We start from the raw sequence: 26,084 nt of genomic DNA on the forward strand, positions 1-26,084 counted from the left end.
TCTTCCCTTCTGCTAGACTTTTAAACTCTTGCATGGCAGGAGAAGAAAAAAAGAGCTTTACACAACACCTAGCAAAAGTTCCGGCTGCCAGCAATCAAAAAGTTAGAAAACTTTATGCTCTCATTATGACAGCAGCAAGGAGAACATTCCCTTCATGTTTCCAGTTATCTCTGTGTATTTTCAGAAGCTCTTTTCACAAATTCTCTGCGTAGAAGAATCAAAGCAAATTTTTGTATTTGCATATTTGGTGCTTTTATTCCTAATATCTGTAATCAATACCAAAAGCAGATGACAATTCGAGGGTAGGAGTGTACAGTATGTTATTGAATAAGATCCTAGACAGCACATTGCTGTGACCCTGCTTTTTGCACGTGCTCTGTCAGGATAGGTCTTGGTTCTGAAGAGGAGCTTGTACGACCCAGGAAGAGGGATTGGGGCCATGTGGATGTTACTTTACCAAGATGCTGTTCATCTCGCTGAGCTAACTACCAAATCCCATTTAGAAAATGTCCTCTTGCACAGCTCTGTGCCAGCAATATCAAAATCGAACAGTCTGGGTGCCTATAAAAAAGAGGTTTAGAGGAGGATAAAGAAGAAAATTCACGTGTAAGGTTTGCTGCCCCGGGATTTGGTGTGGAGGAGCACAGGGCTACATGGAAATCTACTGAACGACTATTTGTAATGGCTTGGATTTGTGCTTGCAGCGTCGTTTTGACCTCGCGGTCCTCTGAATACATTGTAGATGGGTAGAAAAAGCTCACTCTACTCATGCTTACTGTGTTGAGTGAATCAGAGTTCCCCCTCCAACCTCTGCCTTATGTCCAGTGGGAAGGTGATATTTATAGGATGTAAATATTTACAGGACGGTGTTCAACACTGTCACTTTCTGTCCGCTGTTCAGCCAGTGCATCTACTATATTCTGTCTTTTTCCCGATAATTTCACGCCTGAGGTTGTTTTTGTTGCTCTCTTCCTTCATTTTGCGTTTTTAGCCGCTTCTGCTTCAGCCCTTTCCCAGAGCATGCCGCGAGTTTCTCACAGTGGCATAACACGTTTCATTTGGGGTTATTAATTTCAGTTGCAGCCTTCAGGTTTTGTTGTTGCGTGCTGTTCCAGCCTCGGGGGAATGAAGGCTGCAGAGCTTTGGAGAAGTTGGACGTAGCTGTGTTGTTTTCTGCTCTCCATCGCTTCCCATGGTGGACGGCTGGGGACCCAGCTGGGTGCAAGGGTTTGGAGAAGTTGGACGTAGCTGTGTTGTCTTCTGCTCTCCATCGCTTCCCGTGGCGGACGGCTGGGGACCCAGCTGGGTGCAAGGATTTGTCACTTTAAATGAATTTCCCGTTCTGCCAGGTGAGCAAGTGCTGAGACAGCAACACTGTGGAGAGCTCGGGAAGTTCTGACACAGTCGACAGACCTGTGATGCTTATTCGCTTGTCTCTTGAACGTTGCCTTTGTGCGTGTTTTTGTACTCGGGAAAAGGTGATCGAGGCGTTCACGGGTAGATGAACATACACAAGTCGTCCTTACTCTCCCTCTCCCCTTTTATCCACAATATATTTTGAAGTGCTTATTATTAATTTATATAAGTGCTTTGTTTCCAGAGCATTTTCTTAACAAGAAATAAACTAAAGGTTGACTATCCTCCTATGCTGTAAATATAAGGTAGGGCAGCAACTCTATTTTTACGATTTCTGTCGTTGCCAGGTACTTCTGCTCCCCGTTGGTGGTTTAGCAGAAAGGCAGGTGATTTTGTGTTGGAGACCTGCTTTGTTTGGGTACTTCTGGTGGTTCTTGAAACTTCATGGGACTTACAAAATCCTGTGCTGTAGGCTTTGAGAACCAGGTTGAATGAGATGCAGCCCTAGATGGACAGACATTGCAGGGCTTAGATAACAGGACAGCTGCCTGGGCACTCCTCAAGGACTGCTATATTTTGTATTCCCCCCTTGACTCTGCTCTGTGTTATTAGAGTTTGGCCATATCTGTGATACCGTTTTTCTCGGTGTCCCAGCCTCGTGTTCCCGCTGCGCTGCTGCCCTGCTGGGTACCCTTCACACGTGCTGATTTTTCCTTTCTCTGCTCCAGTTTGGAAAATGCAGCTGATGGTATTGACTCTCTTTGCAGAACCCTGCCGAGTTCTAGGGGTGAAAAGCCACCTTTGAGCCAAGCAATCTTGCAGCGTGTGGATTTCTACGGTTTCTCTGAGATGATGATGTTATTTCCAAGGAAAGGAGTATCTTTTCCTTGTCAGGTCCTGAGGAGTGCTCTGGTTCTGTGTCACAAGAAACGAAGGTGTGAAGGAGAGCCTCTATAGAATATTTCTCATGAGCCTACAAAGCAGTTGTCCCCAGCCTGCCATTAACTTCAGCATAAATTGATATTTGCAGTTAAGACTGCGTTTACGTTAGGTTATTGACCAGCTGGCCTGCTCTCAGCTCCTCTTTGTGAGTCCAGTGAGTTGCAGTGTTCTGACAGCAGTGTGCTAACAGCTCTTTCCCCGTTGGCTTTTCCTCCCATTCACCTAAATTTCGTGGGGAAGCAGGATTAAAACACCACGATACATTTAAACATCTTTTTTCCTGCACCCTATTGAAATAGTGCTGTCACAGAAGGATCCCACCTGAAGCTGAATTAACCTGCCAAGCAGTCCTGCACTGGAGATGAGGTGGATTTCCTCGCTCCAAAGCTAGAAACAGGATTTCTTTGGTGTGTGTATACATGTGTATGTATGTGTGTGCTTCTGAAAAGGTTTTTTCTGCAGCGTCTGCCACTTCTTTCAGCTCTGGAAGCTTTCAAAATACGAGTCCCTAAAGCTGTGGTAGGTTTATTTACTGTGAGGTTTTTTCCCCAGTGCCTTGAGCAGTATGGGTTATCCTGACACCTGGTCACATCCCAGGGTGAATGTCTGCAGGGGTTCATTCCTGAGTGATCGCGGCTGGGTGTGACCAAGAGCTCTTCACCAGCCTTGCCCAGCCCAGTGCTCCTCCGAACCGTAGCTTTTAGGATCTGAAAGTATGCTTGTCCATAGTGAGGTTCTTGGGGTGACAGCTGTGATGCAGGAACCTCTCGGTTAGTGATGGGAAACTGTTAGGAATCCTTGAATTTAAGGGAACAAGAAGGGAGGTAGCTGGCAGTCGGTACACGTCATCCTTTTCAGCCTCTGCTAGTGGAGTTCTCTTAGGAAAAATACAACCTACAAATGTTCTAGAAAGGCACAGGGGTTAGATGCTGTCCTGTGAAGACCCTGGAATAATCTCAGTTCTGTCAGGTCAGATGGACCCTGAGAGCTGTAGTATTTCAGCATTTGGTATGAGCTAAGGCAAGGTACCGGCTTGTGGAGGTGATAACGGCTTTTTAATGAGACCTCAATAGATCACTGTTAAATCTGGGGCAGGAGTGAGGAGAAAACTATTTTTAAATGCAATTTATAAAAGTGTGTAGACATTAGTGAATTGCAGAGGTTTAAAGAAGATTTCGCTCTCCTTAGTGGAAGGTTTGTTTCTCGTTCTTTGTGCAGCACTGCCCCAGATCTCCACTGAGGCTTCTGGAAGGAGAGATGCAAAAAAATAGGAGTATGTGGGGTTTCTTTTTAAAACTATTTTCATTTGCTTGGTTGGTTTTTAATTCAAAAAACATCAAGCATGTTTTTGAGTATGTCAGAAGCTGACATGAATACTTCCAGGAGCTGTGTCAAAATGTGAGGAACAAGGAGTGTGGTAAATCCACGTGCTTGATTTCCAGAAGATGGTTTACTGAAATGGTAACAATTGGCATTCGGGATTTTTCATGCCTGTGGCTGACAGCTTTGTGTGCATATGAACCAACACCTGAATTTCACAGCTGAGAAGCTGGCTGGAGCTCCTAAGTGAGCAGGCACTTCTGTCAGGCTGATCCTGTTTCCATGTGGGTTGTATGCCACAGACTACTTTGGGAGAAACTTCTGAGCTCTGAATGCCTACCTGCAGGCTCTTTTAAAAAGTCCAAAGTTTTAAGCTCTCAAGTGCAAGGGGAAGTTTTAGAGGATAGGAAGCTGAAATCCTGTTTTTTTCTGTTGTTTATTGAATGACTTGAACAATTTGGTGGAAATGGACTGTAGCTATTTCTTCACCCAGATGCTCCAGCAGTTGCCTTCTGGCTCTAAGTCTTAAGAGTCACTGCAGCTATAGAAATGGGATTTCGGATAGTGTGGCCAACACAGGCGTCGATATGAGATGAATGTTCCATACAGCACACCGAGCAGTCATCAGGCTGTAATAATATTTTGGTCAAAACAGTTCTGGTCTGGCATTGCACCAGTAACCTATATTTCATTTTCAGTTCTCATAACTTGTTTTCCTTGTTATTGCTGCATGAATCAAGTATTTTTTCTCCCTCGTTAAGCTTTTGGCAAGGTGTTATATTTTTGTGTATGGTTCTTTTTCTCCCTTTTGGTTCAAGAGTCCTTTTTATTTCACAGGCTAACTCCCAGCATGAAGCTTGTCCCTGAGAATCTTTGAAAATTGGGACAATCACTTAATTGGCACATTGGCTCCATTTGGGTTTGCCAATTAAATGAGTTCAATTAAACCAGAATGGATACTGTATTTTTGGCAGTGAGTATTAAATTATAGCAATCATTTAATTTTCGTTGGCGATGCTATAGAAGCAATTGTTTCTAGCTACATTTACTTTCTTCACAGTGTATGCAGTCTTGCAGTACAGTGCTGACCCAGGAGAAAAAATTACATTTTCTAAATTTCTGTTTTAAAATCAGTGTATATGCAACATTTGGCAAAGAAGGAATGATTTAGAACTTGCTAAGGCTGGATCAGTGAAGTTTGCTGCTCACCATGATCACCGGTTTTAATGCACCCTGATTTTGTATTTTGTGTCTCTATCTATTTTGCTAAAGGAAATGTTTTGGTCACGTATGTACAAGCTGCCACTACTATTTCTTCTTTCATGGTTGTAGGGGATAACGACAATTAAACAGATAAAGGTGGCACGGGAGTGTCATGGCTCATTTTGGGGATGCTCCCGGTAGCTCTCTGTGGAATTACCGGAGTGCAGGGCAGGCATGGACGGGCGTTGGTGTGCCTGAGGCACTAAAGCCTGGGTGTGCCTCTGCTTGTCATCACACTGTGAGTAACCCACTGGAATAAACCAGCGGTGTACGTGCTATCGGGAGCAGCTGTGCGGCGATTGCTAAGTCTGTGATTGTCCAGGCTGCCTTTCTTGGGTTTCAGGTTTTTAGGTTCAATTTCAGCCAGGCTGTATGAGAAGAGCTCTGAGAACAGGACTCTGTTGTCATGACCTCTGCCTCTTTTCCTCCCACCCTATTCCGAAGATGATCTCTCTTTACGCATGTTTTGTTGTCACAGTGTAGGAAATGCCACGTTTGTTTGAAATGTACTTATTTGGGTGATAAAACTTATAATTTATTTATCTGTCAATCACTTTTCCCTACTCCTAGCTGCTTGAAAATGAGATGGAACATCCAGGAAAGGAAAGGAGTCTCTTATTTATAAGTAGTTGGTTTTGCTTTAAAAAATAGTCAGTGTTCATTGCTTCTTGGTTACCATAATGCAAAAAAAGGATGGAGTGGTTTCTGAAGGGTTGTCAATAGCTTGCTCATCTATCCCCTTCCACTCCCCCAAGTTAACCCCAAGAGACAAACAAAACATGTCAGCGTAGGTATTGTCATGCTGAAGGTTGTGGGCATTACTTTTTTTGCTGTGATTCAGCCTTCTTAATTATAAGGTGACGAGTTGTTCCCTGAAAATGTTGGTAATCTTTAGCCTGATTTTTTTTAATTTTAATCGTTCCGTCCAGATCTGCCTTGCTGCGTTTATCTTGGTCACTGCTGTGTCGGTCTGCGTGGTGTTTCTTGGTGTTTGACCAAATGCCGTGGTTCCTAGGGCACAGATGCTGCTGGCTGCACACCCCGGTGTTTTCGCACTCGCAGCCTTAACGCTTCCTCTTGGCTTTAGAGTTGTTCCGTGAAAATTAGTGAGGGATGCCGAGGGGCTTGCTGCAAGTGCTGTTCCCGTCGAGCCTGTCTCTAAATTGTTTCTCGCCCCAGAAGGCAGGGTGTCTCATTGAGTTCATTTCCCTCAGCTAGCCCAGGATCCCCAGGACTGGCTGCGACCTGATGGTGTGAGATGCGTGACCTCCTGTGAGCAGACATCTGGTTTGCACAGTTTCAGACTGAAAATCTGCTGTGCTCTGGAACACCGGCAGGTTTAGCGGCTCTGTGTTATCCATCTGGGACTGGCTGAGGGCTTCTGGGGGTTCAAGCACACCAGGCTTCTCTGCTACAGAAACTTGCTTTAAGAAGTTTCTGTCCTGGATTATTCCTTCCCCCTTCCCATGCTGCAGAGGACTGCCTCGGGACAGTTATGGGCAGAGACTTTCTGGGATGAAGAGTTGGGAAGTGAATCACTGAGCTCATCTCATTTAAAAATAACCCCCCAGAAGAAGTTCAGCTTTCCTCTTTCTTTTTTAATCTGGGTTGTTTCAGCCTTGTGCTGTAGCAGCTGCAATGAGAGGTGGTAGGAGGGTAGCCTGGGGCGGAAGGGTTGGGGTGGCAGGTGGGTAAATTGGCTTTACCTCCTCACGCCAGGCTATCCTGCAGCCGTGCCCTCGGGCTGACAGTGCTCCTGAGAGTCTAAAGGAAGGTTTAGGGTCTGTGTGTTCTTGATTTGCTCTGTGGCTTGTACTGCAAGCCAATATTTTCAGCTTGAAAACACCTGAAGTTGCTCTTTGGTATGGTTGCAGCATCCAGAGGTTAGCTGTTGATTCTTGCTCTGCGGCACGACATTTTGCCCTGTGTTGGCGTGTGGCTACTGACTGCCCTTGGTTTCGTGGTCCAAATAGATGGTCTGGTGTGTTACAGTTGCATGCATGTAGGAATGTCTTAATTTGGGTTTGGTTTTTTCCTCTGTGCATGTGTTTCTGCTTTTATGTCTCAGTCTCTGTTTTTTTCCTTAAATATTGACCTCACATCAGGTCATTTCTGCAGAGCAGTGCCACCTCAGGCGTGCCACCTCGTGTCACCCTTCCTCACCTGGTCCAGAGGCTGGGGCTGAGCAGGGATTTTGGACAGGAACAGATTGAAGGAATCCTGCCCAGGGATGGTGGCGGGCAGCTGGAGGCTGCTTCGGCGGCTCGGCCAGAGCAGGGTGTGTGGTGGGAGGCCAAGCTCTCCCGGGCAGCACTCGAACGACGTTAATGAACTGACTCTTTTGTTCTGTTGCTCAGAAGTTTGTGGACAGCTTATGGCAGAAATTGCATGGGACAGGCAGACACATTCTTCACGTTACTGTGTTATTATAAGGGTTTGGAAAATGAGTGTGTTAGATATCAGTTTGGTATTTTATGCCATTGGAAACAGCTCTTTTTATAAACACAAGCTGAGTCCAGGTTGGCTTTACACACATGAATATAAATTCACGTTAACTCTACTGACTCACGCATTGGGGTAAATGTCAGGCTGCTGGTTTTTCCACCATCCCAATCTTTCTTCTGCTGCATTGGGAAAATTCTTCAGTTTCTAAGCCGGTTTATACCTATAACATAACAGAACATTGTTATTTGCATGATCGCTGAGGATGGCCAGGGGACTTACCAGAGAGGTATTTGCTAGTTTCAGGCTGAGTTTCATCTCTGTAGTTTTTTGTGTGATGAGAAACTGCTTTCTGCCGTAAAAACCCAAAGCTCCACTTGTCCTTGAGCAACTGAGGCATGGTTAGGATCCCCTTCTCCCTCTGTGAAACAATAGACTGTAGAAACCGTGCGTCAAGCAGGGCCTGGGACTTTTGGAGTCTTTCTTTGTAGCCAACAAGGAGCTGGAATCAAAGTATTGTGCTCATTTCTGTGTGTTCTGTTTTCTGAGGCTTTTTTCTAAAATTTATTTTGTAGGCTATACAGAAGAAGGACTCTCACCCTGGCTGCCTTTCCCACGCATATTGTATGTGGGATTTTTGCTGTTAAAGAAAGTCCGTTCCTTAGCCGGTTTGCCATGGACTGTCCGGGTGCAGCTCCCGGGGCTGGGATCTTTGTGAACGGTAACAGGCGATCCCGCTGCCGCTTCTCTATAGCAGTGCCAAACCCGAACGTAAAGCTGGCAGGCAGTTATCGTGCTGGTGTTGTCCTCAGTAGCTAACCATTCCTTTTTGCTTGCTGCTTCCGTTTCTGTCTCTAGAACAGATGATCGGGATGAAGGAGTATACAAGTGTGGGACTGGCAATAACCGCCAGCTTCGGTGCATTTCATTCATCTGGGGACAATCAGTGCAGGTCCGTGCATCTCCTTAAGCCTCACTTAGAAAATCCTGTCGTGACAAAATCAACCTGCTTTACAGAGATGAGTTTTGGTCGCAGTGACAATAGTCCTGCCAAAGCAGGTTCATACAGCTGCTTGCTCTGTGTCTGGTATTCCACTTACCAAACTAGGTGTTCTGCGTGTGAGCTGGAGATGGTTTTATCCACGTATCTGAGAGCTGGCGAACTCTATTTGGAAACACGGTGGATGAATAGTTCAGAATTTGTTCTTTGTTCATTCCAGGCTGAGCCTTTAAACTATGGCAAATGGATGCCCTGGACTCACTCCTCTATAATGCAAAGTCTCAGGAATGAGAGGTTTCCCTTAATTTGCCAGCTCATGGCAATGCTTAAAAGTCTTTTTTCTTTTTTCTTATTTTTTCCCGCTTTGGAAGGGAGAAGCTGGGAGTAGAAAAAACACATCCTGTGTGGTCTTTTGAAAGAGAAGAATTCACTGTTAACCATGCCATGCAATAAGTCCTGGCTAGAACAATTCAGCATTGACAGGGATTGTGGAAAATGGAATGAAAAAGTCCTAAACTCCAAAAATTATATATATTAAAATATCATCTTTATTGAATGCAGATTTCTTAGCCATGGGATTAGAATGAGCACAGCCAGTATGCAGAATTTCCCTACTGGAAGCACTCATCATTTTTTCACTGGCTTTCCTCTTAATACATTTCTCACTTACCAGGAGATTTTAAAGGCATCTCTGGCTGGGTGACTGTTTCCCCACATTCCTCAATCCCGGAACTGAGAGCTAGATGAAGAACTCAGTGCTGCCTCTAATCACTCCAGCTACCCTCTGGCATGTCAGAAAGGATGTTTCTTTCATCTTTGCACCAGGGATCACGATATTTGCCCTAGATAAGGAGCTAAGCGATTACTTCAAATTTTTTTTTTTTTAAATCACTTTTCTAAAATTTAAAGGGTTCAACTGTTTCTTATTCTGAAAAACATCTTTGTGCTTTCCTGCTGTGTCTCAAAGCCGTTTCTTTGCACACACTGGCTCGGGTCGCTGCAATCGGGGTGTGCGAGACCCTTGCGCTCTCAAGGGTAGGATTTGTCTGATGCCTTGCTCCTTCCTGAGTGAGGCTGTGTGGCCAGCTTCTGCAAATACAGATGGGTACGCTGGCCTCCTGGGTGTGAGAACAGGAGCCTGTCCTTGGTTTGCAGCCTGGTGCACGCTCCGGGCGGTTATTAGATGCTCCGGTGCTGCGCTCTGCTGATCGCACTGTGAATAGCACGGATGTTAGTCCTTCAGACGGGCATCTGGGATATCCAGAGTTGGACCAAGGGTATTTATTTTTAGTTTTTACTTCTTCGATAAAGCTGCTGTAGTTTAATGAGCAGATATTTCTGTTCAAACTGAGGTTGTTGGGCCTGGGTGATTGAGCCTGAATGATTAGGGAACTCATTTGCATCCACTAAATGCATCAACGGAAAGTGGTACTGTGAAGAACTTGGCAAATCCTCGCATTTCCATCGTATCGCCACTGTACCCCTGACATTTCTGGATGAGTGTTGTATCTGCACCAGTTACCAGACATTTTTTCCGTTCAGCAAAGTGACCCAGTGACAGCTTTCCAGGGATAGCGCTTGGGCAGATCAATGCCGCCGAATCGGGACCTTTCCTTTGGAGGCATTGTAGTAGCCTGGACACGGTGGCTTTCAGTTTGGGGAAAGCATTTTCCCTTTGCTTTGTTGCTGTGTTTATTCTGGAGAACCTGCACAGTTACCACAGCCCATAAAGCGAGAGCAGGGAGCGCTTGCTTTCCCTGGAGTGTGCTGGTGGCTCTGGAGCGTGGAGCGGAGATGAACCTTTTTTCTTCTGTCATGGTGCTTCGGGCTAACTCCTGAGCAGTAACAGGTTAGAGCGGGGTGGTGTTATCATCTTTTCCTCGTGGTGATCCATGCAGTTTCTTTTTAACGTTGCCAAGTGAAGCCCAGCAAAGAAGCTGATGCTGAGCCAGCCTTGCGTAGCTAGCTGGCACCCAAGGTTTGGAGTGGCTGTTGGTGTCCTGGTGCGTGAACAGCCGCTTAGACATCGAGCTGTGTATGCTGACCGCTTCAGCCCGTCCTCTCGCTCGAGTTACGCAGAGCGGTACCACGGAGTAACGGCTTTTACTGGAACAATCCCTGTTCCCTGCTGTTCTTCAGGGAAGAAGTAAAACTCTAACAAAGCTTGGGGGGTTGGTTTTTGATACCTCTAAGGAGGTTTTCTTGGGTTTTGTGTTTTGGTTTTTGTCTTTTTTGTTTCCCTCCGAGAAAATTCAGAGGAAATAAAGATGATGTAAAGGAAGGACTGTCATGGAAACCAGCTAGCATTTTGAATCCGCTCTGCTGTTTTTAGAAACACGACCATGTGCTGCAAGAATCCAGAGCAATCTGGTCCCTCCAAACTGGTTTTGGTGAGAGCCTGGTGGTAGTGAGATGCATAAATGTTACTGACTGTCTGATAGTTATTCTTGCTTTGGTTTAGGAGTAAATTTCCACCTTCAGAAATCCCAGTTCAATTCAGTAGCCTGGGCACATGCTGACTGGTCAACCCTTGTGTTGGATCTGTTCCTCTATATGGTACCTCCTCGGGGGTTTTATGGTAGTATTGTGGGAAACCCGTTCAGCAGCTATGGGATCCCTGGAGCTGGGTGGGCTTCCACCCTTTCTTCTCTCGTGCGTCCCGGTGTAAGTCTGTGGCGATCGAAGGAGGACTGTGGGTTTTGCACAGCTTCAATATTCTCCCTATTGAGGATACCAAGGTGGAAACTTTATCCCATCGTGTTCACTGGGCTGTTTTCTTCAATTTTACGTGTATTTTCAAATTGTGTTACATTTCCGGATGTGAGGGAGACGGGTTGATGTGTTTTCTGATAAATGCAATGAGACGTCTTAGAGGAGAAAATCCTTTCATATTATGCAGTGGAGTTGGTAGATATGGATTATTTATGACTAAGGTTTTGTGCGCTGGAGAGCGCAAAGCTGAAGTTTTCCAAATTATGACTATAAATAGAAAGACAAAAAATGTCAAAATTGTGTGCTTAAGGCTGGGCACCGTGACTTGTAAGAGCTCTCGGATTCCCAAGGAGTTCAGCAGCAACAGTTGAAAATTGCACCAGGGATGTAGGAGCTTCAGGGTCCTCCTGATACCCACCGAGCAAATGATGACACACCGATGATTTAAAGATGGAATGACTGTGGGACAGACAGACAGGCTTCTCCCAGAATTGCTGAGAGAAAACATTTTAGTGGGATCCACCTGCCTCGCTGAGGATCCTGATACGGTCAAGAGGCTCCGTTCTAGATCGAGTCCTCGTTTGTTTACCCAGTTTTGGGCCAGAGCAGGTTGGTGCAGCAGTGACGGTAAGCTGTGAAAATGGGAATAAATAATTTGCATAAACAGGCTTGGTATGCAATTAGAGATTTCCACAGAACAGCGATGCATGGAAAATAGGGAAGTGAGGAGCAACTGAGGATGCTAGCTAGCTAATTTTCAGATGTAAATAATTCAAGTGTTTCAAAATGATTTTTAAAATTAAATTACTGTGACACAAAGCACAAAAGATGACAAATCTCATTTGGAGTGTTTTATTTGTATGTTGAGAGGAGGGTAATCTAGGGTGACATTTTGCATGCCAGGTTTTGGATTGAAACAGGTACAAACTAGTGGTAACTAAAGTGTACTTTTATGTTAGCTGTGTATCTTTGGTTTAAATGGAAAGTAGTTGCACTTTATTTTATATGATTTGTAAAATTGCAAGAAGTTTCTTTTTTGCTTATCTATCTGTTCACCAAGTTTTCTCTGGTGTTAGTACCTCATGCTGAAGACTTCGGTTTGCACAAGGTCACCATTCTGCCCTTTTTCCTCAGTGGTGAAGCTCAGGAGAGGTGGTTACTCTGCAGCAGAGTCCGAAGAGCTCAGATCCAATTGGAAGAGCAGCCGAAGTTAATTACTCTGTTACAGCTCGTCCTAGTCCATTGAAATGGGGAGATGCTGTTGGAAATGGGAGAGGCAGGTATCTCCTTCCAGCAGCATTTGGACATAACTCAACTGGGAAAAAGAGGATAAAGCAACTTTTTCAGAGTGATGCTGGCATTTCAGTCTCCTGGAGGTGTGAGTTTTGCCTACACTGCTTTGAGTCAGATCCAGGGGAGTGTCTACCCACTGCTGCAACCTGGCTCAAAGCCCACAGTTTTCTGTCAGATTTATTTATCCATTTTTATATCCCACCAGCTTCTACTGCTGATGGAGAAGAAAAAACATTTTTCTTCCTACAGAAATTCTGTTCCTTAGAAAATTAAGGCAAGCACATCCTGCTTTGCCTAAAAGCAGCTTACCGGAATGGCACATTTATTACTGTAATTAGTTATTTTCTTATGTAAAAGACCTATCAGGTTTATTAAATTGGTGATCCTCTTAATCTTAAAATTCACAATGAGACTCTCAAGTGTGCTATTGCCTCCTGAAGTGATTGTGTACTTAGTGCCAGTCACTCAGCCCAGGCTAGGTTTATTTAAGGATACAAATATTGTCCTTTTTCCTCCAGTGGGGGCACGTTCTGTACAGCTGTGGGACAGTTAAAGCGTTGCTTATGTTCAGGGCTGGGAAAGGCAGAACGTGTCCCGGCGTCACATTTATCCAGCGATGCTGGGAGCAGGGGGATCACTCTGGTGGGGTGGACGCGGCTGGCTACGGTGTGTGCCTGCATCCGAGCCAGGGTCATCCCGGATCCCCGGCTCCAGGGAGAAGTGGATAGTGCTGCACCGCGATGGCTTTTATCCTAATCCGCTTGGCTGAAGTAGGTGAAGGGAACCAAAGTGCCTGTTTATCTCGGGGGGCTGTGAAAGCAGCCTGGGGTTGGTAACACAGTTGTAGCCGTGTGCCTCGTGCCTGTCTGGAGCTGAATGAGATGAATCATTGCCTCCAGCTCTGCTGTTAGTTGATGGATGCAGGCATGGTGAATGGTTTGGACTTACGTACGGCAGCTCTTTGTGATGTGGTGAAGCACATGTACATTTGACCCATGTCAAGCTGAAATGAGAGCTTCAGGGAGGGGATAAGAAAGATTCCCCCGTTGTTTGTCCCCTGTGTGGGCTGCTAGGTTGGATTGTAATTGACTCTAAAGTTTTGGGGGCGAGGACCAGTTTGTTTCCATGTTTTACACTGCAGCATACATCTGTGTCCTGTTACATAGAACAGCTGTTGCACTGATCATCTCTGTTCAGAGATCTCCTGGGGGACCAGCACTGGGTCTGGATCAGGGAAGTGATCCGTTTACTCCTGTCATTAGAAAATGGGTTTGGTGCAATAGGTTTTTGTTCCAGGCCCGTAAGAGAAGGAGGACTGAAGTGCCTTTCTTCCTCGTGCTTGAGCATTCACTGTTTGGAACGTTATCCCTGTGTTGTAGTGCATTGTGTAAAGCAGAAAGAAGCTCGTTCAACTGATCTCACCCCATCTCTGATGAGCCATCTCTGGCCAGCATCAGGCACCACATCTTCCTCCTTCTGCTCTGTGAAGTCTTGATCACTGCTCCCTTCGTAAAAGCCTCACCTAAAACCCTTCATTCCTCTAGAACTTAGGGCACAGCAAGAGAAACGCATGGCACTGAGGGTCCGAGCCCCCTGGGACGGTGAACGCCACCCCAGCAGAGCTCACGGCTGGTGAAAGCAGCTGGAGGATGGGAGAGCATGACAGAACAAATGAAAGGGAGCTTGGCGTTGTGGCCTCACTACAGTAAATGAATTTTAGTGATTAAGGAATTTTAATGTGTTCATGCACTTATACGAAGAGCTTCAAACATCTTTTTGAAAAGCTTAACCTCCCACATATAAGCAGCTCTGTCATTGAGTTGATTTTTCCACTGTGTGAGCTATCCAGCTTCTGCCAGTGCCTCTGCCTGAACCCGAGTGCACAGATGTTTGGAAAATCAGGTGCTTAACGAGGAGTCTAAGTGTGGAGTTCAGGAACGTATGTCAGACTCCTGCATCTGAAAATCTCCTCTTGAGAAACCAGACGTAGAAATGAATAAAATCCTGGATCTCGCAGTTATTACTAAGAATTAGCAAGGCTCTGCAGCATGGCTCCGGAAGAGATAATCGCGTACTAGATCGTAATCCTCAGGTTCAGTTTGCCTTGTTCAAAAGGCACTAGGATGATTTCTAGCACATAGGAGATTTCAGCTGTGTTTGCACATACGGGTGAAAATACAGGGGCTGCTGCTTAGCAGGCGGTGGTCCAAGGCATGCAGTCACATTTTAAGTTCTTTGCTTTTTCTTTCTTCTTTTTTGCAGGCAAGAGGTGCAGATATCCCTGACATTCCAGGGGAGCTGCCGCTCCGGACCTGTGGAAGCACAGCAAGTATGAAAGTGAAGAACGTGAAAAAGTAAGAGCAGCGTTCTTTGATTTTCCTCTCTTTGCTGGGCTTCTAGTTTTGATATCCTGGGACTTATCTATTGTGCTGCAATACAGCTAGGGCATTGGGCAACAGTTTTGATAGTATCTTCGTCAGAGCAATCAAAATCCTTGCGGAACAAAGTAAATTATAGCTAATGTAACCTAAAACTGGGGACACGAGAGGTTTTGTTGGCTCTGTCGCCTGTTTCTGGACATAGCAGCAAAGCTTGTTGGAGTTTTGAACCTCACTGTATTTTAAAATTTTTGTTATTTCTTTCTGAAACTGATTCATTTAAAAATAAAAACATATCAAAAATCTAAAGAGAAGCCCAGGCAATGTATAAATGAGATCTCCCTATGCTCTGGGAAGCTAAACCAGGACAAGTGAGTGGCCTAAATATATTTTCTGTTTGATATTTTTTCTCTTTTCTTTTCTTTTTTTGCATTCTGGCCTGTACCTCTTCGTTTGAATGGGTTTTCAATAATTTTTCTTTTCTAGGGGTATTTTTTTCTTCCCTGATCTCCCAGATTTTTTTTTTCCTGTGGGCTTACACCATCTTTCTCTCTTTCATTCTCTCCCAGAGAATGTAAACGAAGTTATTATGCTTGCAGCTAAGGCTTCAAACCTTTAACCTTCAAAGGGGACCAAAAGTAATCGATATTACTCGTCTTGTCTTTGCTACGAAAGCAGACTTGAGGAGCAGAACTCCCCAGTGTTGGCCTGTGCGTTCAGCTCACCCTCTGTAGTGCTCTCGCGCTGTAAGGGAATTGGCTCTTTGTTCTAGTGCTGAGCAGCCAGATGCTGCATCTCACTTCCCACTTCGATTCCCGTGGGAAGAGAGAGTTAGATAATGACAATCTCATTGGCTCACCCCCAGAAATCTCTATAGGAGTTGATAGTAGCTTCAGCAGAAGCGAGAGCATGCTGCAGAGCCAGAGGATCTCCCCGTCAGCCATCGCTGTAGCTGGAGACACTTGGGAATAATTATGCCTCACTTTTGAATTTTAAAAAGGCAAAGGATAAATAGCGTTTGTTCTGCACCCTCAGATACATCAACCCGGGACTGATGGGCTGTGATGCCTTTCACAGGTAACGTTCTACTTTCCTACGTGTCTCGTGTAAGGCTGTTTATTTGCACTGCAAAAATGCTTTTGTAAAGGTAGAGCGGCTTGTCCCTGCACCATTTCTTGAAGATGTGGGCTTTGCTGGTGGTGAAATGCCACGCAGTTCTTTAAGGATGCAATGATAAAAGCCACTTTGCAATTTAGTTTTTCCTTTCTCACTCGGTTCCTTTCTCCACTGTTTTGGTGCATCACATCAACAAATCCCTCTGTTATTCCCTTGGCTGTAGGATGAGCAAGTCCTCGTTATTTTGTATCAGTAACCGCATTTTATAATAATGCTGAGCCTTGTTCCAGTGATTTGCATCTACCTTACGGTGTGCTTTTGGTATGCTCCAGGTTATCCTTTACCAAGGGTCATTTCCCGAAGATGGCCGAATGTGCGCATTTCCATTATGAAAACGTGGACTTTGGCAACATCCAGGTGAGATTCCGATTTCTTTTAGATACAAAACATCATTGTGTTTGGCTGCCAGCTAACCTGGCGGGGGGGCGGTGGAGGGACCACAGTGTGCAGTGATAAGAAGTGAAGGCAATTAGGCAGGGTCTCGTTATTTGGGATTGCTTCTGTGCACCGGGCCAGTACGCAGCCGTGTGGCCACCCCTTTGAGGTTGGAGACGGTTTTATTTCCACCGGGTTTGACCGATGTCACTGCTTTAAGACTGCATCAAACATTTATTATTGAGCCACCTGTAATAACTTGCACGCACGTTTTTAGTTTGTGTCTCTTTAAACAATGGTGTGGAGGTGTTTATGTAAATAGAAATAATTCAAATTATTCTCTGTTCTCTTTGTGGTATCTTAGCTCTGCCTTGTGCCTTGCAGCAGCTGTGTCATCGGAATACATGACATTGCTAGGCAGCCTGCGGTGCATTTCTAGCAGTGTGCAGGCTTCCCTCCTTTGTGACCCGTCCGTCAGAAATACAGACAGAAGCACCGGGGAGGGCTGAGGAGCGAGGATCTCTGCTGGTTTCTCATGCACAGGGCACATCGTGTTCTGCACTTAGAGAAGCAGGACCGCCTGCAGCATCTGCCAGCCTTGTAGCCACAAAGAGGTTACAACCTTTTCATTTGTAAAACATTTCCTGTAATAGAGAGTGAATTATTTACAGCCTTTCATGTTTCCGCACTTGACAGTTTTGCAAGCAGAATTCTCCATCTGTTTTTTCTGTCTCTGGAAAATTCTGACTGAGAAGGAGTTTGGGTCCTATTCAGGGCTCGTAGCTACTGTTACTCCCCCCCAGTGGCTCTAAGTGGGTCCATTCTGCTGGGCATGGGCTGTGTGTGCTTTGGCAGAGCAACTGGACAGAATCGTGGACTTAACACCCGTGCAAAGAGCTGTGTTCTTAGGGGGGTCTCTGGAAGATGGTGCAAACAGGAGCAGTCCTCAGTCTTCTGAAGCAAAACTGTGTTTCTTTTTTTTTTCAGTTTCTGTGTATAGGAACAGTGTGACTAATCTGTGCCCCTCTTTTTAGTCTCCTGGCAATTTTCTGATGTGGCACCACTAATTTTTCAGTCGTTCTGGAGAGAGGTTTTATTATGTTGAGTACGTGTTGGGCAGGTTTCTGTGTACACACAGGTGGTTTTTGCATCGTGCTGTCCTCCGAGTTTTCCTTCCCATCATTCAGAGACAGCCAGCACAGTGTGCAAGCTAGAGGGAGATTACAGCCTTTGCACAGAACTGCTGTTTACAGCGTTTTGAAGACAATTCAGTGTTTTTGTGGGTTTAAGCATGTCTCGGGGTGTTTTAAGGATGGCAGGGCATGCTCGTGGGGTTGATACGCTGAGATTTTTGTGTTGACGAGAGGGAGAACTAAAATCAGACAAAAGATTCATTACAGATTTTTTTCTCATGTTGTTCTACCAACAAACCTGAAGCATGTTGTGTAGGAAGTGTCCACAAGCAGGGGCTGGAGCTGTCTGCACTCGTTTTTGTGTTGGCTTTGCTGTCCCTACAGCTCTCCGTGCTCCTGCTCAGCTGTCCCAGTGTCGTGCCCTGTGGCACCAGCAGATCACCAGCTGCTGGGACCAGAGGAGCGGTCTGGCTGGAAAACAGTAACAGGGGAAGGATAGCCCCGGGGGAAAAAGCATCAGTGGCGGGTCAGCCAGTAAGCCCCTGAGCTGTGTTCTCACCCAGGGTCTGTGCTGTGAAGCCGGGAGGAGAACGGTGGAGGCACTGTCATGAAAATGGGATTGTGTGTGTGCTGGGGGGTCAGTGCTCTGTTTCCACCGCTGCTCCTCTGCAAAACTGGACAGGATTGACTATTTGTGTACCTGAAGCAAAACAGGTGCTTGAATAAGGTGAATTGGGCTCTAAGGAGCAGCTCCATGCCTCTTGTTCCTTCCTTCCTTCTTCTAAGCAAGATTTCTGATAGATGGCTTTGTAATCTGGATAAAAATATTTTAAGGAGAGAGCTTTCCTCCTGAAATTCTAAAGGGTCGGACATGACAGTGTTCACTTAATAGGAGAGGAACAAATTACAAAATAAATGAAAGCTATTAATACACCAGCAGTATTAGTTCAGAGTTAAAGCCGGGTTCATATAGGGCTCATACATTTTAATCAAGTGGCATCATTGGTGGCTCCTTTGTGATAAGAAGGTAGACAGGAGAATAGCAGTAGGCTGAAGTGACTTGTAAATGACAGCTTGGCACCTAATAGCGAGTTGCATCTGAGGAGTGGTGGGTGTAAACTCCTTTCAAAATCTATTCACTGTTAACAACTTGCATAGCAGCACTGAGGGATTAGCTGGCTGTGTCAGGAATTGTGTAATGCTGTCTGTTAACAGCCTGGCCAAATTTCAGATGGTTTTGTAACGTTTATGTCACTTATAATATGGTCTCATGGTGCAATCAGTATTAATATCTTGGCATTTCACCTCGTGACAACGTTTTCAGTTAACTGTCGGAGATGTGTAAAAAAGGATTTGTTCTCTTCTTACCCTAGCACCATGCTAACAAAACTGGGTGAGTTTTGGGATGCTTTTCTCTTCAGAAATGTTCTGCTGTCCTGCTTTCCCCAGCAATGTATTTTAACCTTATCTGCATCTGAACAGCAAGATACACGTGGCATCGGGAGGAAATCACTGGTTTACCCGGCAAAGGTGGTTGATGGGTTTACAGATTGCATCAGTGCCAGAAATTCACCGGTATTTTGCTGAAATGCCTTACCTTTATAACTGCATTGATTTTTTAAGACTACATCACTGACCACACGTATTGCTGTACAAGGCATCCTAGCGTTCAGTGCAGCACTGACGTATGGATTTGGGAGTCCTCAGCATCTCTTCCAGCTCTTAGGTTAAGGCAGAAAGGCTTGCCCTGCATTTAACTTCAGAAATGAAGTTCACAGTCAGTTTCTAAGGCAGCTTATTAAATTTAAGCATGATTTCAAGATCTGCTGGTGGGAAAAGCACTCGTCTGAGTTCAAGTCCAACGCGTGAGCGTGGTGCTGAGCCCAGGCTCATCTGATGGCATGTTCCAGGTTTTGGTTTCCAGCTGCAGAGCTGCTCAAGGTAACTCATTCACACGGGATTTGAGTATCTCAGCACAGCAGCTGTGTCACACAGTCTCACTGCCTTCTGAGCTTCAAGGCTTGTGAATACATAGGAACTGAACACAAAAGCAGAATGATTCCCTGCCTAACATGGTGTAAGTGTGCTTTTGCTTTGCTTACTGCAGTGTGCTGGTAATATAAAGAGGAGAAACAGCGATCAGGTATTCTGTAAATCTCTTTACTACCTGCCAGAAATAAAGGCTTTGTTTTTCACTTGAAAAATTAAGAAATTCTCTTTAGTTGAGTAGGTTTTAGTAATGGAATATGGAGAGCTGATCTGCCCTGTGCTTTCCAGATAATATTCTTTGCTCCCTGAAAAACCCGTTGGTAAGGGACAGAAGGTGCTGCCGTGCACATCCGTCTCACCCCAGCAATCTTGTGTGTGATGCAGATTTACCCCTTCGAGCAGCATGTCTCTGTCTCTCTGTGTTTGTGTCGCTGCCTTCTAAAAATAAACCCCTGTCGAACAGGATTGGATTACGGTGCATGGAGATCCTCTGCTTATCTGTTAAGCCTTGGCGTTGCAAGTGGTAGGAGCCGTGTTATCAGCGGTAAAGGAAGCATTTGAACCAGAATCACTTCCGCCGGCGGAGGCATCAGCTGCCAGGAGTTCCTGCTCCGAACTCAGCAGCATTGTTTGCTGCTTGGATGCCTCTGGCAAGCTGCAGCCTCCAGCCAAGGTGACGGGCTGCGGGTCAGCCCTGCCTGTGGTTTGCGCCTGTAATTGTATTTTCCTGTTGTGTTTTAAGAGCTAGAAGAGGTTGCAAAGAAAAATTCATTTGTTCTGTGTTGAGTGGGACAGCTCAGCTCGACCCTCCTTCCGTCAGTGGTTTTACACGGAGCCTGCTCACTGCCTGCAGTGTAGGAGGGCTTGTTCCTTCCCCAGCTCTGCTGTGGGCATGGTAATTTTCAGTATCTTGGCAGTCGTGAGCAGCTACAGGCTGTAATGTCTTCATTTATTCCACTCATTTGCAAAGTGTTTAAAAGGGAAAAAATATGTATTTAAAAAAAAAGAAACATGGAACAGCAGTCCCCCCACCCCAGTCCCTTTTAGAAGATGAAATACACAGTAAAAATCACAAAATCTGGCCTGAATTTGGTTGGTGCTATGAAAGACAATTTTTCTGGGCTTTGTCTTTACGAAGATATGAGTGGTTATGACGTGTGTTCCCATACTGCATACAGAGTGGTGCTGCTCCTTTTTAGCCTTTCACCTCTGGATGCTGTTAGTCTCCCTCTCCAAACGACTTTGCCAGCTTCTGATACGTGATGTTCCCCTTCTTTAGACCAAGGTCTTCCCCTCCTTTTCCCCATCTTTTCCGTATGTTCTCTTTACTATTGCCTTCTGCAGTGGTAGGGGGAGGTAGGAAGCTGCTTTAAGGACGTGAGTGTATAAAAACAACCGTGTTCATAGCGTAGGTGGAAACTGCTTCTATTAACTTAATAATTCCAGCCACAACTCCCCGAAAATTGGCACAATCTCCTGCCAACATCAACAGATTTGAAAAATCTGGAGTCTCTAGGCCAAGCTTCTTGATGCCAAAAGAGTTAGGAAAATATTCAAGTAAGTTCACCTCAGTTTTTGGATTCTTCTGTTTCCCAGTCTTGCATCCAACGTGCCGCTACCTCCTCAGAAAAATCCCTCCCTGGAACAAGATCACACCTGTGAAATTCCAGCTTGCTTGGTCTTGGTCCAGTGAAACGGAGAGAATATTCAGACTTGAAAATACCGATCTCAGGATATTCTCTTACTCGTGTGCTGGGTACTGGTGGGCAAAAATGCTTTTGGGGAAATCTGTGCGTGCTTGGCTCTTTGCAGCGAGGGACCAGGGGCACTCCATTGGAGAATGTTAACCTCCTGCAAGAATCCAGCTTCTTTTTTTTGCCCCTGCATTTAACACTGAAAATATAGCAAACTTATTTATGGATTTTTCGTCTTTATTGGTGCATAGTGGCTATTTGATGGCATGAATAAATCTTAAAAGTGACTGGAATAAGCCCAGCTGTTAACTTTGGCGTTGACCTCCCGCTGTTTGCCACCCTCGTAAACCATCTTTAGCAGCATGTCACAGAAATGTAGAAAATTGTTTTAATTAGTAACTGGAACAGACTTGTGTTGGAAAATTTTTCTTCCCTGAGGTTTAATGACCTGAAAAAAAAACAGAAAGATGTATTATATGTATAATTAAAATATATTAAAAATTTGAAAAGAATCTATGGGCTCCAGAAAAATAATCCCTGTTTCAATAATGTTTCATAGTTTGAAAGAGGACTGAAAACCTCATGTTTTTGTGTCTAGTAAGCCATACTGTTAGCAGGAATAGTGTTCAAATAATATTGTACTCCTAGATCTGCAAGCATGCCAAGCTGGTGTGATTTTAATAACTAGCAAACTCGGTGTTGATGTGATCCCCGGGATTTACAGAAGCCAGGGGGGTGTTTTTATTCTCCAGTGGAGGTTTGGCATGCTGATGGATGGATTAGCTGTTAAACCAAACATCATCATTGGGAACATTTACATTTTGTGTTTACTGTGCCTGCTTACAAAAAGGGAGTTTGTTTGGTTTGTGCTTGTGTGCCAGAATTGTGAGGTTTGATGACAGAGCTGGCAGCTCAGGCATGACAAGTTGGGCTCCAGGTTTGTAAACCGTTCATTCATTAGCTGAGCTTTGCGGTGCTGTGTGTGCCTCTGTCCTGTCGCTAGAAACGTTTTCATTCATTTCCCGGCGAAGATGTATGGATAGGGTTTAGCCTGTATTCTGGACTGCCTTGGCTTTGGGGTCTCTTGCTGGTCAGGGTGTGTTGGTTTGAGCAGATGCGCTCCACCTGTGTTGCCAGGGATGCTCCGTGCCCTGGACCCTGCGGGGACCGTTTACTCGGGATGTGTGTCCAGGTAGTTCCCAGCTGCTGAAGATCAGCGCTGCTTTCTGCTCTGCTTGGCTCAGTAACACCATCTCACCCAGGGCTTGTGGTGGGGTGAGCTCAGGATTGTTCTCTCATTAGAAAATCAGGGACGAGTTGTCTGTGAATCCTTGCACTCGTACTGGGATGATCCATCCTGCAAGGCGAGGAAACGCAGAGGACAGCACATGAACTAACGGTACTTGGGGACTATACGTGAAAATGTTTGCTGTGCTCTGACGCGATTGTCCATGCGATGTGTGTAGCTGCCCGTGTGTCAGAGGATGTTTCTCGACCTGCTAAGCTGAGGCTCCAGTTTTGTTGTTTGTTTTACTTGCGACAGAGAGATTAGTGCAGAAGATTTCCTCTGAACCTAAACTTTCCCAGGGCTTTGGGTTCAGATGGGTTTTTAGTTTGGAAAGAGGAGGCATACACACAGGCACGTATTCTCACCCACATGTGCTGTTATAAAGTCTAGCAGGCGTTTGAGCGTGTTTGTAGGCTTCGGTGGTTTTGTTATTTTACCCCTTGCCGTGGTGTGTGAGCAGGAGATGGAGGCTTTGCTTCCACGCCCTGCAGGCAAGGCTCTGACCTTCGGCTCTCCTGGGCACCCCTTCCAACAGGCTCTTTGATCTCCGCTGAGGATTGCAAAGATATCAATTGCTTGTTTCCTCTGGCTTCTCATTTCTGGCTATTTTGCCATCAGAGCCTGCAGATTTGGGTTGCTGTTTTCCTGGTGCAGCAGCATAAAATTGAATGCTTCCATTATATTTCGTGTGCACGTATGGTTGTGGTTTCTTGAAACTAACTGTGAACAGGCTTTGATTCTCCTAAGCAGTTCTTTCCATCCCTCTGTCATATGAACAAAAGAGATATTAATAAAAACTAAATGACTTGCTATGGGAAATGCATCATGCTTTAAGACCTTCCCTACCACTATCCTAAATTTCTTCCTTTCACATTTTTCATTTCTCAGAAGGACCCTGTATGAGAACCCTGTTTAAGTCTGCATCCATATGTTTAAAGCCCCATCAGATGTTTTTCTGGACGATCAGGGTGGGTTGCAGTGAGAGCTGACACCTCTAACTACAGAGAGAGCTTTGGGCACCATCACTCTCAGAATTCAGTCAGTAATAATTTAGAGGGAAGACAGTTACTTCATATATAGCCACAAATTCAGTATTATAACAACTTGGAAATAAAAATATATAGTGCCATATACTTTATGTGTGTTGAGGATCCATAAACCTGCCTTAAAATTAATTCTGTTCTATTGGAAGGATGATGAAGCTTATAAATATTGTTATAAAACTAATAGCCTGGAAAAAAAATCACTTTTGGGGTAGGTGGTATAGTCCGGTCCTGCCAGTTTACATTTAGATACTACCCAAGATTCTTACCTTGGGATTCGGTGGAGCTGTGTAATTGATCCTTCTGGAGCTCGAGTGTTGCCCTTCTTTATTGCAAGTGTGGCATGTCAAAACATTCTGGCTTTCAAATAACCGATTTTGGACCAAGTTCCCATTTAACAGCTTGAAGTCGTGCAAAAAACCAAAACAACTTCTGTTATTTTTTACAGTGTGAGCCCAGGAATTCACTTTGACATGCTGGGAAATTGTTGAGTAATTCTGTGTATGCTGAGTCCTACAATTGGTGATAGGTGGAGCAGTTCTGGAGTGGGCAGGGAACCCACCGGAGCGGGAACCCTGGGCTGGACAGGATTTGCATGGAAGGAGGAGCAGTGTCCCATCAGGGGAGGGTGCTGCCTTGCGGAGGGGAGGGATACTTCCATTGTTTAGGCGGAGCGAAGGTGTGAGAGTTGAGCAGCCTCAGAGCCTGATTCAGGGTCCCCTTTGTGCACCTTCTCTTGTGGCTCAAGGTTTGATTCAACGTCAGGCTTTGCCATTTGTTTTAAAACGAACTAAAAGCTAGATGGAGTTTGGAAACTCCTTTGGGAGCACTGAGCTTTCACCCTCACGCACTCGTTTTGCATTATGAATGCATTTTAGCAGTAACACTGGAGCTGTGATGTGCGCTTTGGATACACCCCAGATGAGCTCTGTTGGTTCTTATTTCCCCTGGTACGTGGTCCCTGCATTTCTTTGAACTCTTCTAAGCCTCCCTGTATCCCTTACTTACTGTTACTTTAGACTGAGTGGAGTTCAAAGTAAGCAGAAGATCTTTTTCGAGCAGGATGCTGTTGATGCTGAACCAGAGGCACAGCGAAGCTTTTGTCCTGGAGTGCTCCTTTCCTCTCGCAGCTGGCTTTAACTCTCCCTGCCTACCTAATACCAGAAGGATGAAGAACTCAGGCAATTAATTGACTCTCTTAGCGACAGTCCAGAAAATGATGTTCCAATTTTCTATTATGATTTTAAGGTAAATAAGGAGAGAGCGTACACTTGGATTTTTAACAACAAAATATCCACGTACTCTTATAATTCAATATTGTGTATCATATAGATTATTTTTTTAATTTTCCCATTGAAAAACAATTAAGATCTGGATGCTGTATAGTGTTTTCTGTTAGGATTAAATGCATATGCGTCTTGCAAGTTGCTATGATCGGATTAGGGATAAAACAGCCCCTATCTGCAACAGTAGCAATAATCCTGAATTCTGTTGCCCATAGCATGCCTTTGAATTAACCATGTGCAGATTGCAGCATGGGTTTCCCATAGGCCCTGGGCTGTGAGGTAGGTCCCCCAGACAGAAGTCCATTCCCACGTAAATGTGCTCGTTTCGATGACTGAAGACAGGTTGAGCCATGGAAGCCCTGTAGCATCTCACATCTTGTGTGTGCTCACTGGGACAGTTACTGCACCAGTGCTTGTGGCGCAGGAGTGTTTATTCTGCACAGAATTGTTTGGGCAACTGGTCAGTTACTAGTACAAAACTAATTGGAATACTGATATAAGACAGCAAAATAAGAATTTAAATTGTTCGTTTGTCCACCCTATGGAGCTGCCTGGGGGCCTCTTCTGGAATGGTTCTGCTTTTTGCTCTCTGTGTAAACTAGAGCTGTCCTGTGTGACGGCCCCAGTTTGTCATTGCAGCCCCTGTCCGCTTGCCTCCTGACTTCAGAACTCGTCTGTTTGGCTTGAGTTAAGGAGCATCATCTCCCCTGCCCCGCGAGGAGCAGTCAGACGCGGCGCTGTGACAGCAGCGTCCGTCCCGGGGGCTCAGGCTGCTGCAGCCCATCGGTCTGTGCCGTTGCTCTTCTCCTCCTGGTTGTATTTTAAACATCGGTGGAATCATAAAGGCCCCAAAATAAAAATAATCCTATTTATTAAGCTTTTCCAAGATCTAATACCATGAATTTGAGGCATTTTGCTTTACTGTTCTTGCTGCTCTTCACCAAATCAACTTACAGAAGCTGCATTTTCATCTGCATTCTTCTTCCTCCCCTGGGATTTTGGAAATATGTATGATATATACCGCTTTTGTCCCATGGCATAAATAATCTGTGGCAGGCAGGTAATGGGGTAATTCCTGTGTGTGCTTGTGCTCTGGAAAATACAGTCCTGGCTCTTCCAGTCGGCCTTTCTGTGTCCATATTCACAATCCGTTTCCATCTAACCGCCGGAAAACCCAGTGGTAATGAAGTGCTCGTGATCTCCGGTGACACGAGATGTCGGAGGCTGGCTCGCCCGGGCTGTGGTGCTTTGTGACACGGTCTCTGCGGCTCACGTGCTGGTTTGCAGTTGGTACTGCGTTGTGCAGTTCCTCTCCCCCCCGCCTGACCTCCGAGGACTGTCTCCTGGACCTCGCTGGCTGGCTGTAAGCGAGCCCCTATCCAGGGAACCGGAGC

At 45.3% G+C, this 26,084-nt stretch overlaps 1 protein-coding gene across 1 annotated transcript in view; it reads left to right on the forward strand.

Moving 5' to 3' along the window:
- LOC104468555 (rho GTPase-activating protein 32-like) overlaps positions 1–26,084 on the forward strand; it is a gene marked incomplete at its 3' end in the record, with an annotated part of 72,080 nt that overhangs the window by 7,110 nt on the left and 38,886 nt on the right. Inside the window, exons 5-6 of the mRNA XM_010082739.1 lie at positions 14,591–14,682; positions 16,155–16,239. Of these exons, the coding sequence (XP_010081041.1) occupies positions 14,591–14,682; positions 16,155–16,239 (177 nt within the window). The remainder of the gene's footprint in view (positions 1–14,590; positions 14,683–16,154; positions 16,240–26,084) is intronic.

This window comes from Pterocles gutturalis, unplaced genomic scaffold, assembly GCF_000699245.1.
Source record: "Pterocles gutturalis isolate BGI_N339 unplaced genomic scaffold, ASM69924v1 scaffold1940, whole genome shotgun sequence".
Classification (NCBI taxonomy): Eukaryota; Metazoa; Chordata; class Aves; order Pterocliformes; family Pteroclidae; genus Pterocles; species Pterocles gutturalis.